Below are 16,506 nucleotides of genomic sequence, written 5' to 3'. Positions count from 1 at the left end.
GTTTACTTTTTGGTGGAACTGGTCTCAAGGTTCTTGAACCAGTTGCCTTGATCCCTGGTTAAGCAAAATAAATAGAAAGTGAATGATTTATGCAGTAAATAAGAGGGAAAAGAGGATCCGGAATGAGGAACTAACATCTGAAGCTATGGATAAAATAGTGTGAAATTCTGACGTTGCAATGGGCAGTGATGGTGGGCTACAGGATATTTGGCCTGTCACACTCTCTATTATTTCATTGTGCTGTTTCATTAGTGTAGTAATTGGGAGGGGTAATAGAAAGGAGTAGAATTGTGGAATGTGTTATTGTCATTCCTTTCTAGAAGCCCAAGGTCATCTTTTGTCTCCGCACCTCTGCACCTGACCGGAACCAGCTGAGTAGAGATGCCAGCGTGGCCGAAGAAGATTGGACCATATGATGGATTTATGGGTGTGGGGATAAGATCATGAACTTTCAACTGGGTGGAATCCCAGGAAGCTTTTAGATTTGGGATTTCCACAGATGTGCCAACATGTCTGTCTTATTAAATTGGAATTTTAAGGATAGCTCTGCCTTGGACTCGGATTTAATTCTGCATGATATTTGGAACGCTGACAGGTAGCTTGCTTTGATTTGAGGAGTAGATCTCAGTACAAGTAGGCCTCACCCAGTGGTGGATTGCAAGTGGTACGCTCCAGTACGGGTGTCCGGGTACTGTTCTGGTACGGTGCTCCGGAAGGCCCACCCCGCTCACCCATGCTCCTTACTTGTCCTTTAAAGCCTTTGGTGCTTCTGCGTACGTGCATGGCGGGTACAGCGCTTGCGCGATGCTTGGCTAAGCAGCTGGAGCATCTCGGAGGCTTGCGGAGGCATCCCTGGACGGTAAGACACATTTGCTTGCCATTGATATGGAGGATGCCGGGCCCCATTGCAACCGTACCAGTTGCAACAGGATCCGGAACCCACCACTGGCCTCAACATACAACCACAATTGCATCCAAAATTCATGTTGTTAAATGAGAAATTCATTGTGAGTTTTGCCCCATTTTATGACTTTTCTTGCCACATTTGTTAAGTGGATCACTGCAGTTGTTAAATTAGTAACACGGTTGTTAAGTGAATCTGGTTTTCCCATTGACTTTGGTTGTCAGAAGGCCGTAAAAGGGGATCACATGAATAGAATAAAATAACAGATTTGGAAGAGACCTTGGAGGTCTTCTAGTCCAACCCCTTGCTCAGGCAGGAAACCCTACACCGCTTCAGACAGATAGCTATCCAACATCTTCTTAAAGACGTCCAGTGTTGGGGCATTCACAACTTCTGGAGGCAAGCTGTTCCACTGATTAATTGTTCTAACTGTCAGGAAGTTTCTCCTTAGTTCTAAGTTGCTTCTCTCCTTGATTAGTTTCCACCCTTGACCCTGGGACACTGCAGCCATCATAAATTTGAGTGAGTGTCAAGCATCTGAATGTAAATCATGTGACCACAGGGATGCTACAACTGTCATAAAGTGTGACAAATGGTCACACGTCACTTTTTTCAGTGCCGTTGTAACTTTGAATGATCCCTAAGTGAACTGTTATAAATCGAGGACTACCTGTGTACTGAATTCTGTGACAGTTGAACAAACCATGAGATAGTCTGAAGTATGGACTACTTTTGTGCATTTTTCCCCCCCACGTAAAATTGAAGTTATCTTGCCAATAATTGACAAAGTCACCACTTTAATTCTCTTAGAATTAAAGACCAACTTTTGAGCTTCATGGTGGGACATTAGAGCAGGGGTGTCAAACTTGATTTCATTGAGAGACGCATCAGGGTTGGGCTTGACCTTGGGGGGTCGGGGTGGGGCGGTGATCAGGTTGGTTGTGGCCAGCTTGGCGTCACTTCAGAGGTGGGTCCCTACTGGTTTGGACCAAGCCTACCGTGGTGCCACCATGTTGTTTTTAGTACTGTGCATGGGCACTTTGCTCGTCCCTGAGCGAACCAGTCCCAAGCTCCGTTTTCGGCTGCAATGGCTTCCTGCAACCTTCTGCCGGTGAAATCAGAGATTGGGAGGACTCTGCCCCCCCCCGGCCAACTCCATTTTCACTGGCAGAGGCACCATGGGGCGTTTCTTTGCTGTTTCCATGGGCCAGATCTAAGCACCCTGTGGACCAAATCCAGCCCCCAGGCCTTGAGTTTGACACCCCTGCATTAGAGGCAGAATCTGTACAATGAGATGCACCCTAATGGTATTTCTCAGTCTTTAACTACTTTTGAATTATGATTTATGAAGAAGGCCGCTCTCTACATGCAGCCAATTTCTTACTCAGTACCTCATGATTAAATAATTGATTACTTCCCACAGTATATGAATCCAGATTGCATTTTGTTTATGCACATTCTAACAATCTGCATCTTTTTTTCTCATGCATGGATCTAGACCAGTCATGTGCAACTGTTCATTGCTATGTTATATGATCACCGGTGAAAGGGAAATGAGGTTGGGTGCAGAAGCATAATGTACAAATGGCTGTTTCAATGCATTTTAAAATTTGTTTCATTTTTGCATGTGGATACATGTCGCCCATTGATCAACCCATTTCATACGGTGTAGCTCATATATTCATTTGAGTTTGAAATCTCCGATACACAAAGTAGGGCAAAGAAAAAGAATATTTTTATTTGTACCCAACCTTTACTATGTTTTACAAATAATTCAGGGTGATGAATCTACCCATCTTCTTCATCCTAGTTTTCCCCATAATAACAATCTTGTGGGGAGGGTTGGGTAGAGAGAGAGAGAGAGAGAGAGAGATTGAGTCAAAGTCATCCAGCTGGCTTTTATGGCTAAGGTAGAACTAGAATTCACAATCTCCTGGTAAAGGTTCTTCTCGCACATATGTGCTAGTCGTTCCTCACTCAAGTGGGGCGGTGCTCATCTCTGTTTCAAAGCTGAAGAGCCAGCGCTGCCCGAAGACGTTTCCGTGGTCATGTGGCCAGCATGACTAAATGCCGAAGGTGCACGGAACGCTGTTCCCTTCCCACCAAAGGTGGTTCCTATTTTTCTACTTGCATTTTTTTTACATGCTTTCGAACTGCTAGGTTGGAAGAAGCTGGGACAAGTAATGGGAGCTCACTCTGTTATGTGGCACTAGGGATTCAAACCACCAAACTGCCAACATTTCTGATCAACAAGCTCAGCGGCTCAGCCACTGAGCCACCGCAGCTCTATCTCCTGGAATGAGACATAAATATTTGGGAATAATGACTAGTGTAAAATGAGGGAAGCAGTTGGAGAGAGGTTACTTAGTGGAAAGATCCATGCAATTAAGTCAAAATTCCTTTGTATTTTCAAGTTAATTAAAACTTTTTTTTAGCATGCTATGAAACATTAAGCTAGAAAACATGGAAACCAAGAAGGTTCTGCTTGTATGGGGAGATTTGATGAATTCCTACTAGATTTCGGTATTGTACAAGGACGCCATTCAGTTTTAGTGAAGTTTTGGCCTATTTGGGCGAAGGCAGTTGAAGGCCATAGATCTCTATTGCCAGGTCCCCTGGGCATGATGGTGATTCTGAAAACCCACTGGGGAAGGGGGGAATGGCTGGCCTGGGTGACTGTACCGACTGAGGCCTGGCCTCCTGTTCTGGAGAAGTCAAACTGGATTTAGAGGTTGTTTTGGGCTCCTGGACTTCTGGTAAGGAATGTAGCGAGACATGCTTGCTTGAAGGAGGAGAAATGACCACCCGCCCCCATATTTCCTTCTGGCCTGGTAGTATCTTAGTGAGGTTAGCTGAGCGGTGAGGATAGCGTGACTCCTGGTCTTCATGCTTATGTCCATGCTGTTTGTGGTGGTGATGCTGATGGGAGCGGTGATGATGGTGTCTGTTCTCTTCGTGATGGTTTCTGTGTCTTTTACCGTCATCGCGACTTTCCTCCTGCCCAGGTTCAGACCCAGACTGTGGAGACTGTTCATCTCTAACCAGGGGCTAACAAGACAAAAGATGCAGAACGGTGGCTTACAGAGTTGTCCATATCTGGGCCTATAAACTTATTTTGTGAAATATTCAAGACAGTTGGTGTTAATAATTTCTTGGGGTTCAACAAGGTGAGTCCGTTCCAGTTGTACGTTCTTATGGCACCCTTGATTCAGTGGTGGGATTCAAAATGTTTTACTACCGGTTCTATGGGTGTGGCTTGCTGGGGCATGGTGTGGCTTGGTGGGCGTGGCATGGCTTTGTAGGTGTGGCTTGGTAAGTGTGGCAGGGGAAGGATACTGTAAAATCTCCATTCCCTCTCTACTCCAGGGGAAGGATACTGTAAAATCTCCATTCCCTCTCTACTCCAGGGGAAGGATACTGTAAAATCTCCATTCCCTCCCCGCTCCAGGGGAAGGATACTGTAAAATCTCCATTCCCTCTCTACTCCAGGGGAAAGATACTGTAAAATCTCCATTCCCTCTCTACTCCAGGGGAAGGATACTGTAAAATCTCCATTCCCTCCCCACTCCAGGGGAAGGATACTGTAAAATCTCCATTCCCTCCCCACTCCAGGGGAAGGATACTGTAAAATCTCAATCCCCTCCCCGCTCCAGGGGAAAGATACTGTAAAATCTCCATTTCCTCTCTACTCCAGGGGAAGGCTACTGCAAAATCCCCTTTTCCTCCTGATCAGCTGGGACTGGGGAGGCAGAGAATAGATGGGGGCAGGGCCAGTCAAAGGTGGTATTTACTGGTTCTCTGAGCTACTCAAAATTTCCGCTACCGTTTCCCCAGAACTGGTCAGAACCTGCTGAATATCACCTCTGCCTTGATTATGTGAACTTATGAACTACCACACTTCAGAGGTTTTAGGTAGGAATCCAAAACTGAAATATAACCAAGAGTATTACAATGAAAACAACTAACAGTAAAGTTGTTAAGCAGATCTTCATCTGCCTGCTTAATCAAGCGAAGTCTAACTAGTGATTTTTAAAAAGCTATTATTTAACTGAGAAATCGATTGGTTGTGTAGGGTAAAGTTCAGTCAATGATTTAAAAAAGTAAACCATGTTTGACAAACTGAGAGTGAATATTTTCTGCAGTTGATAGCTGTTGAGGAACTTACCAGGTGTGGGAAGAAATGGCATTTTACAGTGACAAATTTCCGATTTTCAATCCTACTGTTTACCACAGAACCTTTGCATAGGCCTGCCTCCTAGAGCAAAAGAGAAATTTTTCATCAACAAACCAACCAACCCAAAAGGTTTAAGTTGGCCAGATGTTTTGAATATGCAATAGGACAGCAATACATATTGTTCTTCAGATGTTCTGTATCAAAGGGCCTTCTCTGTTACTCTCTATGGTTGGCATGCCATTTCTTCTCCTCAAAATAACTATTTCTGTGCTCCAGTTAGAGTGGATGGACCCGGCATTGAAAACCCAAATTTGTCTGCTATGTTTGTTAGAAACAGAAATTCTTTCTTTTTCTCAATTCTTTTGCCTGTAGAAACTGGGATACATTCAGTAGTGGAATTCAATTTTTTTTACTACTGGCTCTGTGGGCGTAGCATGAATTGATGGTGTGGCATGGCTTGGTGGGTGTGACAGGGGAAGGATACTGTAAAATCCTCATTCCAGCCCTCTGGAATGAGCTGCCCCCGGAGCTTCGCATAATCCCTGACCTCCGGTCCTTCCGACGCACCCTAAAAAGTTGGCTTTTCCAGCAAGCCGGCCTGGCCTGTTAATTTTATTTAATTTTTAAAATGTGAGTGTTATATAAATTGGGTTTGTTTTTTGGACTGTTTCTAATTTCCTTTTAACTTTTGTACTATGTGTTTTTTAATGCTGTACGCTGCCCTGAGTCCTTGGGAGAAGGGCGGCATATAAATCTAATAAATCCAATCCAATCCAATCCCTCCCCATCAACTGGGACTCGGGAGGCAGACAATAGATGGGAGCGGGGCCAGTCAGAGGTGGTATTTACTGGTTCTCCAAACTACTCTAAATTGCCACTACCAGTTCTCCAGAACTGATCAGAACCTGCTGAATACCACCTCCAGCTATATCCCTTTCATAGGGTTTTTCAGTGCGGAATAAAACTGATTCTTAAATTTGAAGTGAAGATGCCTCTTGTACTGCGGGATATTCCAATGTACATTTCCTCTTCTGGGAGGCTTTTCATCTGTTCCTTTCTACTTGCAAATATAACACAGTGTTCTGGGAATTGCCAAAATATTCTGTTTCCTTTCAAACTGCCCTGATCCTACCGTTCTAGGAGTGGCTTTATGGAACTCGGAAATATTTTCAGGTGTTACAGAAGTGAAATAGTTATTTTAATTATTGTATTCCTATTGATATATAGAATAGAATAGAATAGAACAGAGTAGAATAGAATAGATATTGGCCAAGTGTGATTGGACACGTAAGGAATTTGTCTTTGTGCATATGCTCTCAGTGTACATAAGGAAAAATAAAATAGAATACATTCATCAAGAATCATAAGATGCAACACTTGGTGATAGCCATAGGTTATTAATAAGCAATCAAATTATAGTAGGAAACAAATAACACAATTTTATTTGATACAAGCAACATGGTTATAATCATAAGTGGAAAGAGATAGGTACTAGGTAAGAGATAGGTAATAGGAAGGATGAGAAGAATAATAGTAAGACAGTCTTAGTAGTTAATTTGATAGTGTTGCGGGAATTAGTTGTTTAGCAGAGTGATGGCATTCGGGAAAAAACTGTCCTTGTGTCTAATTGTTCTGGTGTGCAGAGCCCTATGGTGTCATTTTGAGGGTAGAAGTTGAAACAATTTATGTCCAGGATGTGAGGGGTGTGTAGATATTTTTGTAGATATAATTTTGGTTCTTGAAGAATTGCCCTGCAGAATTCTGGAAAATTATAATGAACATTATGATTGGCTTAAAGAATACCAAATGATACTGTATAGATGGAATAGTCTGCTTCCTTGAGTTATGTGTGCTGCATCTCTAGAGGCTATCAAGCAAAAGTTGGACAGCCAGTTTTCTAGGGATGGAATGGGACAATCCGCGGCTGCCAACTCATCATGGCCATTTTGCCATGGCCAGCTTTCCAGGACCAGCTCACCCCAGTCATGTCACTGAAGCCAACCCACTATGGCCATCTTGCTATGGCCATCTCACTGTCATGTGACAATTCACCACAGACAACTTACTATGAGATAACTCGCAGTGGGCAATTTCACGTGGGATAACTCAATGCGATAAATGTCAATGGAAATAATGCCAAAGAAACAGATAACCGGTATCATGTTGAATTGAGTTGTCTTGCAGTGAGTTGCCCTTTGGTGAGTTGGCCATGGCAAGATGGCCATGGTAAGTTGGCCACAGCAAATTGTCCTAGACTCTTGAAGCAGTGGTGGGTTCCTACTGGTTAGGACTGGTTCAGCTGAACTGATAGTGGTTTGGTGGCCTAGGTTGCTGGAACCTTGCTCAATAGCAGTAGCTGTGAGAGGGATCTTGGAGTCCTAATGGACAACCATTTAAATATGAGCCAGCCATGTGCAGCAACTGCCCAAAAAGCCAACACAGTTCTAGGCTGCATCAACAGAGGGAGAGAATCAAGATCAGGTGGTTAATACTACTTTATAATGCCTTGGTAAGGCCACACTTAGAATACGGCATTCAGTTTTGGTCACCACGATGTAGAAAAGATTTGGAGACTCTAGAAAGAGTGCAGAGAAGAGCAACAAAGATGATTAGGGGACTGGAGGCTAAAACATATGAAGAACGGTTGCAGGAACTGGGTATGTCTAGCTTAAGAGAAAGAAGGACTAGGGGAGACATGATAGCAGTGTTCCAATATCTCAGGGGTTGCCACAAAGAAGAGGGAGTCAAACTATTCTCCAAGGCACCTGAGGGTAGAACAAGAAGCAATGGGTGGAAACTAATCAAGGAGAGAAGCAACTTAGAACTGAGGAGAAATTTCCTGACAGTTAGAACAATTAATCAGTGGAACAGAAAATGCCTCCCGAAGTTGTGAATGCCCCAAACACTGGAAGTCTTTAAGAAGATGTTGGATAGCCATTTGTCTGAAACGGTATAGGGTTTCCTGCCTAGGCAGGGGGTTGGACTAGAAGACCTCCAAGGTCCCTTCCAACTTTGCTATTGTATTGTATTGGACCGGCAGCGACCCAGGCCTGCCATGTCCCTGAACCGATTCTCTGGGCGGCATCTATGGCAGCACCATCTTGTTTTTTTGTTTCTGGGCATACGCAGAACAATTTTTTTTCCAACTGCGGATGTGCATGGACGAGCAAACTAGCAGTAGTGCCTGCTGGAAACCACCCCTGCCATTATCATTGTCGGGTTCCTGTCCATCTCTACAAAAATCTAATTTTAGATTTAACTTCTTCTGTTATTCGTTGTGGAGTTATTAAAGAGCTCCAGTGGCGCAGTGGTTAGAGTGCAGTACTGCAGGCTACTTCTGCTGATCACCGGCTACCAGCAATTTGGCAGTTCAAATCTCACCAGGCTCAAGGTTGATTCAGCCTTCCATCCTTCCAAGGTGGGTAAAATGAGGACCCAGATTGTTGGAGGAAAGATACTGACTCTGTAAACTGCTGAGGGAGGACTGTGAAGCGGTATATAAGTCTAAGTGCTATTACTATTGCTATTACTGTTCCTTCCATTTCTTTTCAAATAGATTTATTACAGCTATATTAATACCTACTTAACAGTTCTCTTTCACGTACAATGGTTGGATTCATACAACCTGTCAAATCCTAAACTTAGGCAAACTAAAACTGATTCCTTACTCACACAAGAGGTTATTTCAAATTAATATGCTTTTAGCATGGCGTAAGGTGATTACTTGACTCACGCAACCTATAAGATTAGAGGTGGCTCTCCCCAAATTATTCAATTCCATTTTGGTTAGATCTGGAAAACAAATGTGCTGACAGACTTCGTACAAGATGTCTGAATACTCACTGCAGTATTGAGTGGGAGCAGAGGACACTTAGTGACGACAGGCACTGGCTGGCTTTTGGAACAAGAGGTCTCTTGGATGGTGTACTCCACAAAGTTGGAAGGGCCAATCACCCACTGTGAAAAATTCAGAAGACACAAGTTAGAGAAGGTCTCTTGTGAGTTATGGGAATCAAAGTCCAACCCTGCTAAGAGTTATGGGAATTAGAATATAGAATAACGGAGTTGGAAGGGACCTTGGAGGTCTTCTAATCCAACCCCCTGCTTAGGTAGGAAATCCTACACCACTTCAGACAAATGATTATCCAACATCTTCTTAAAAACTTCCAGTGTTGGGGCATTCACACCTTCTGGAGGCAAGTTGTTCTACTGATTAATTGTTCTAACTTTCAGGAAATTCCTCCTTAGTTCTAAGTTGCTTCTCTCCTTGATTAGTTTCCACCCATTGCTTCTTGTCCTACCCTCAGGTGCTTTGGAGAATAGTTTGACTTCCTCTTCTTTGTGGCAACCCCTGAGATATTGGAAGACTGCTATCATGTCCTTCTTTTCATCAAACTAAACATACCCAGTTCTTGCAACCGTTCTTCATACGTTTTAGCCTTCATTCCCCTAATCATCTTCATTGCTCTTCTCTGCACTCTTTCTAGAGTCTCCACATCTTTTTACATTGTGGTGACCAAAACTGGATGCCATATTCCAAGTGTGGCCTTACCAAGGCATTATAAAGTGGCATTAACCCTTCACGTGATCTTGATTCTATCCCTCTGTTTATGCAGCCTAGAACTGTTTTGGCTTTTAGGCAGCTGCTGCACACTGAATTAAAGTCCTATCGATCCATAGAGCATCAAGTTGCAGAATGGCATGCTCCAAAAAACCAAGAAAGGCATGCTAAATAATTTGGAAGACGTTTCCTTTATTGTTCCTCGCCTAAAAATAGAAATCTTGCCAAACTAAAGCAATTAAGGATCTGAAGACCTGACTTTGCTATTTGGCTTGGGGACCCAATAGTGGAATGCAGATAATCCTTGAGGTATGACCACAATTGAGCCCAACATTTTTGTTGCTAAGTGAGACAATTGTTAATTGAATTTTGCCCCATTTTGTGACTTTTTTGGCCACAGTTGCTAAGTGAGTCGCTGTAGATATTAAGTTAGACACACGGTTGTTAAGTGAATCTGGCTTCCCCCTTGATTTTGCTTTTCAGAATGTCGCAAAGGGAGATCACATGACCTTGGGACACCACAACTGTCATAAGTATGAGTCAGTTGCCAAGGGTCTGAATTCTGACCCTGTGACCATGGGGATGTTGCAATGGTTGTAAGTGTGAAAACGGGTCATAGGTCACTTTTTTTCAGTGCTGTTGCAACTTTGAACGGTCACTAAACGAACTGTTGTAAGTTGAGGACTACCTGTACCACAGTGGAGGGAGCTACTTGACTAATTAGCTGACCCCATCTCACCCCTGTGTTCCTGATCCCCCCTCCCATCTTTTAATTCATGCCGTTTCCTTGTTTATTTTTTACTAGTTGATAACCCCATGTTGCCTGGGTATTTATTTATAGGGGGAAAATGTCCAGACCAAACGTAATTTCTAATGTTGGATTTTCTCCCTTACCAGAGGGAGCCCCCTTGTGGATTACTGTGAAGGCATTGCCATGGCAACTGCACTATGCTGTACAGTAAAAGCCATTCTACGGCAGTACAGTAGAAGCCATTTTAAGGCACAACAGGCTGTATCTTAACAGAACACATACCCCGAGGGGTGTTAGGGGTGTTTTACCCCCACAGTATTTGTTTCCAGAGAGTAAGTCATCTGTGTACCATGTTTGGTTGAAATTGCTCGAGGCGTTCCAGATTGTTTCATCGCTTTGCTATTGTTAAAGGTAAAAGTTCCCCTCGCACATATGTGCTAGTTGTTCCTGACTCTAGGGGGTGGTGCTCATCTCCGTTTCTAAGATGGTCCCTATTTTTCTACTTGCATTTTACACGCTTTCGAATTGCTAAGTTGGCAGAAGCTGGGACAAGTAATGGGATCTCACTCTGGTACGTGGTGCTAGGGATTCGAACTGCCAAACTGCCGACCATTCTGATCGACAAGCTCAGCATCTTAGCCACTGAGCCACCACATTGATTAATTAGCTCCCCTATGTCCCTGCTCTCCCCACCCATATTTTAATTCATATTATTTCACATTGCACATTTATTTTTATTGTTTCATTGCTTTGATATTGTTATGTTTATATTTTTCTATTATTATTATTTTGTTTTACTGTAGTAAGTTGGCCAGAGTAGCCTCACAGCAAGATGGGAGGGAGGCAAATAAATTTAACAAACAAGAAAATAAATGATTTACATCACTAAATATTTTTTTGAGAACTCAGAACCCCTTTAGCAGTCTCCCATCCATGTATCAACCCAGTCTAACCCTTCTTAGCTAGGTCGCTAGTTTTCAGCCCAATAAATAGTACTGAAGAATACTTGTCCTTAAACCTGGGAATTATGACTGGTGGCTAGGTAGACTTGTTTACCAATAAAGCAGCTTTTCCTAATCTGGTTTCCTCTGAAGTTTAGGCACTGTTACTTACACAATTCATTGAGTTTTATCCCCAACGAATCTGAAGGTTTGCGAGATTGGGAATTGCTACAAGAATTAATCCGTTCCGTCTAAACCAAGGATACAGCATTGAAGTTTCCGTGTTACCTGTGATCTGGCTTTGGTGACATTGGAGATGGTGAAATAATGAACATGGTTGCTTTCAGCATTGAATTTGGCCAGGCTCTCGGCTGCTGTTTCCCAAAAAATGGCTTCAGAAGGATCTCCAGGGGTTGGACAATCAGGGCAGATTTTTGCCATAGCAGCTGAAGAAACTATAGAGAACAATATAGCAAATACTTAGAACAGTGTTTCTCAACCTTGGCAACTTTAAGGAGGGTGTGTTTCAACTCCCAGTCCCCACTGATGCCTAGAAAATGGTGAGAGTTGAAGTTCAACTATCTTAAAGTTGAATTAGGAGATTGGTCCAATATAGCAGTGGATTTCAGCTCATATATTTAAATGGAAGCACGAGTTGAAGTGCAGAGAACTTGGATTTGATTGAAAATTGAGCATCTTTGTCTCTTGACCCTGTTATTGTATGAGCTTATTGTCTACATCAGAGCTGGAGAGTGATGGCCCCTTTAGGACTTGTGGACTTCAACTCCCAGAATTCCTGAACTAGCATGGCTGGCTCAGGAATTCTGGGAGTTAAAGTCCACAAGTCATAAAAGGAAGGGCCATAGTTGTACACTCTTGGTCTAAATGGGTGATCCAGTCTACAGATGCTTAGCAATTATTCCTCATGTTTTTGAAATCTGTCCTTCTTCCTCAAACTTAGGTACATGTAATTGAAAAAAAAAATCATGCAAAGCGATCTTGAGGATATAAGTGTGTGTGTGTGTGTGTGTGTGTGTGTGTGTGTGTGTGTGTTCCAGCATAACTCTGGAACACCTCGAGCAATTTCAACCAATTTTTTCCAGAGAGTAAGATGACTTACTCTCTGGAAAAAAAATACTGTGGGGGTAAGACACCCCTAAAACCCCTTGGGTGTGTGTGTTCTGTTAAGATACAGCCTGTTGTGCCTTAAATGGCTTCTACTGTACAGCACAATGGATTTGCCATGGTAACGGCTTCACAGTACTCCACTAGGGGGCTCCCTCTGGTAAGGGGGAAAATCCAACATTAGAAATTACATTTGGTCCGGACATTTCCCCCCTATAAATAAATACCCGGGCAATGCTGGCTATCAGCTAGTATGATATAAGAGCCACGGTGGTGCAGTGGTTAGAGTGCAGTACTGCAGACTACTTCTACTGCCTGCCGGCTGCCTGCAATTTGGCAGTTCGAATCTCACCAGGCTCAAGGTTGACTCAGCTTTCCATCCTTCCAAGGTGGGTCAAATGAGGACCCAGATTGTTGGGGGCAAATAGGCTGACTCTGTAAACCACTTGGAGAGTACACAGTAAAAGCACTGTGAAGCTGTATCTAAGTCTAAGTACTATTGCTTTATGTGAAAGCAGGATAATAAACTAAATGCTATAGTCAATCTGACTTTATTTGCTTAGCTATAGTAGGCCTTACCGGGCTGCCAGGTCACACAGTGCTTCATGAATTGAACATAAAGTGTAATTTTGGCTTGAAAGAAAGATAAAATTTTTTGAATTACATTCTTGGATTAATTACAAATATTTGTTTCATTGTTTGAATTTGAGGGAGAATTTCAGTTGCTATTCCCCTACTTGTAGTTTAATTCGGGCATTAGAATTAGATGCAGAGAGGAAACGGATTTGTTATAACAGGATTTTTTTTTCTGTACATGTGCAACAAATCTGTGTTTTATAAAATTACTGCAACATCACAACAACATGGAGATCCTCACGTTTTTGAGTCTGACGGTAAATGTTTCAAACCCCCAAATCTGTACAGAAATACACATGCATCGAAGGGCAAAGTGTGCGAAATAAACCATGGACAGTCATTCATTCGAATTTTTAAAAAAGTTGTGAGAAACTACCCATGCAAAATGCATATGTGCCATGTGAAAATTTATAGAAAGTGGCATTGGGCCAAATGGAACTTTTGGCTGAGAAATAGAGCAAACTGAAATTCCAGATGTAGCTAAGATATACATACGTGGGCGTAAAACACAGTCATAACTGTACAATTGTGAACGATTTGAATTCTTGTTGAAATGAATTATTACTTTGCACTGGCCATAGACCTGGAACAAGAGAAGGTAGTTTGCGTTAGTGCCACCAGAGATGGTATTCAGCCAGTTCTGACAGCTTCTAGAGAACGGAAATTTTGAGTAGTTCGGAGAACCGGAAAATAGGCTGGCCACGCCCCCATTGCCTCCCAGCTTCCAAGCTGATCTTCTTTGGTTTCCTTCACCAGGAGAACGGAGCTGGAAAGCAGGTTAGTGGGTAGGACGGGAATGGGGATTTTGCAGTATCCAACCCCTGCCACGCCCATGCCCACAGAACCAGTAGTAAACATTTTTGAATCCCACCACTGAGTGCCACCCATTTCTTTTAACCAATGATTCCATCATGATACAAAACTGCATCTTTTCCACACATTAGACGCCAGTTTACATGCCTTCCAAATTGAGGAGAGTCACATTTTCCATATTTCTCGTTCTCCGTATCTCTACAGTCCCTACATTTCCTCCTGCAATTTTGTACAACTCCGTTTCTACTATGGATCAGAAGTGGCAGCCTACTGCAGGGAATGATTTGTGCATGTGAACACACATGCTAGGGCAGGGGTGTCCAAACTTGGCAACTTTAAGACTTGTGGACTTCAACTCCCAGAATTCCCCAGGGAGTTGAAGTCCACAAGTCTTAAAGTTGCCAAGTTTGGACACCCCTGTGCTAAGGGAACCAATGGAAAGAGTAAAGAAGTGGTGGAGGATATTCCAAAGAGACATGTGATATGACAAGTGGTTAGAGTGACAGCCTCAATCTCCTTTGCAAACCAGTTCAAAACCCAGATTTAACTTCCTTCTAATCCCGTTTAATAGTTTTTTTTTAACTAAGTAGATCGATTACTTACTGTTTCATGTCCATCTCTAATTTTGCACTCTTTCCACAATTTCCTGCTCTGGACATGGCATTCAGTTTCTAATACATCCAAGATGATGTAGAAAAGGGAGTCACGGCCACCCATCCACTATGGACAAACAAAAGGAAAACATTCAAGATCACGTGAAGTGTTAATACCACTTTATAATGCCTTGGTGAGGCCACACTTGGAATACTGCATTCAGTTCTGGTCGCCACGATGTAAAAAAGATGTGGAGACTCTAGAAAGAGTGCAGAGAAGAGCAACAAAGAGGATTAGGGGACTGGAGGCTAAAATATATGAAGAACGGTTGCAGGAACTGGGTATGTCTAGCTTAAGAGAAAGAAGGACTAGGGGAGACATGATAGCAGTGTTCCAATATCTCAGGGGTTGCCACAATGAAGAGGGAGTCAAACTATTCTCCAAGGCACCTGAGGGTAGAACAAAAAGCAATGGGTGGAAACTAATCAAGGAGAGAAGCAACTTAGAACTGAGGAGAAATTTCCTGACAGTTAGAACAATTAATCAGTGGAACAGCTTGCCTCCAGAAGTTGTGAATGCCCCAACACTGGAAGTCTTTAAGAAGATGTTGGATAGCCATCTGTCTGAAACGGTATAGGGTTTCCTGCCTAGGCAGGGGGTTGGACTAGAAGGCCTACAAGGTCCCTTCCAACTCTACTATTGTATTGTATTGTATTTGAAAAGGCAAAGCAATAGCAATAGCACTTACTTACATACCACTTTGCAGTGCTTTGCAGCTCTCTCTAAGCAGTTTACAGAGTCAGCCTATTGCCCCCAACAATCTGGGTCCTCATTTTACCCACCTTGGAAGGATGGAAGGCGGAGTCAACCTCGAGCCTGGTGGGATTCAAACTGCCGAACTGCAGGCAGCTGGTGATCAGCAGAAGTAGCCTGCAATGCTGCACTCTAACCACTGCACCAATGTGTCAATCACCATAAGTGCATGACATGGAATTAAATTAACCTTCAAATCATCGTTCAGAAAAAGGCAAGAATTCAGCCCACTTTAACTCAGTGTCAGGAAACCAACTATCCAATCCAGCAATGTCTGGTTGGAAGTTAGAAGATGAGCAAAATAGTCCAAGAGAGGAGAAGTCACTCATCTGGCTCTGATTGTAATGGAGATTGATTTCTTTTTCTTCTTCTTTAAGTCCCATGTGGAAGAGTTGGGGGTCATAAACTAAGCTCCGGAAGGGAAAACTTTAATCCTGTACAACCTGCACATGATCATCCAACTCCAAAATATACATAGTTCGCTGCCACAGTAATACCATCACCTTATTGGATGACTGGCAGATAAAGGAAAGCATTTGGTGGCAATGAATAGCTGTCTGTTTTTTTTCTTTTACCAGTCCAGATAAAGGTAAAGGTTCCCCTTGCACATATGTGCTAGTCATTCCTGACTCTAGGGGGCGGTGCTCATTTCTGTTTCAAAGCTGAAGAACCAACGTTGTCGTCTCCGTGGTCATGTGGCAGACATGACTAAACACCAAAGGCGCGCAGAACGGCGTTACCTTCCCACCAAAGGTGGTCCCTATTTTTCTACTTGCATTTTTTACGTGCTTTTGAACTGCTATGTTGGCAGAAGCTGGGACAAGTCACCGGAGCTCACTCCGTTACGCGGCACTAGGGATTCGAACCGCTGAACTGCTGACCTTTTTGATCGACAAGCTCAGCACCTTAGCCACTGAGCCACTGTGTCCCTACCAGTCCAGATAGACCTAGTTTAATATGACCTTTTTCAAGGTGGATGCTATCAAGTTGAAGGAAAGAAAAAAGTCAGTAGAAGCAGGAGATCTTACCTGGAGTATTTCATGGACATCAAAAATGCGCTGGAGGCCAAGAACGTAGCCTTCGTTCCGATGTGCGTTGAGTTTGTTTAGAGCCACTTCTGCAGCATCCTTTACCTCCGAAGAATTGCACATTGGGGGAAGAAAGTGGAAAGGTGGAGAAGCAACCACCAAGGGA

The 16,506-nt window shown here is 43.1% G+C and overlaps 1 protein-coding gene across 1 annotated transcript; it reads right to left on the bottom strand.

The window, feature by feature from the left end:
* Positions 1–3,469: 3,469 nt before the first annotated feature.
* Positions 3,470–16,506, bottom strand: LOC309393722 (fetuin-B-like; the record flags this gene model as incomplete). Its single annotated transcript, XM_081956217.1, has 7 exons — positions 16,341–16,506; positions 14,509–14,625; positions 13,588–13,675; positions 11,620–11,786; positions 8,922–9,035; positions 5,070–5,159; positions 3,470–3,952 (listed from the first exon to the last, which is right to left on the bottom strand). The coding sequence occupies exons 1-7, from the start codon at positions 16,461–16,463 to the stop codon at positions 3,470–3,472; spliced, it is 1,182 nt and encodes a 393-aa protein (XP_081812343.1). The 5' UTR covers positions 16,464–16,506.

Source organism: Natrix helvetica, assembly GCF_964273705.1.
Source record: "Natrix helvetica genome assembly, chromosome: 5".
Lineage (NCBI taxonomy): Eukaryota > Metazoa > Chordata > Lepidosauria > Squamata > Natricidae > Natrix > Natrix helvetica.
Note: the sequence above shows the minus strand (reverse complement) of the source record. Positions and strands in the feature narration are given on the sequence as shown.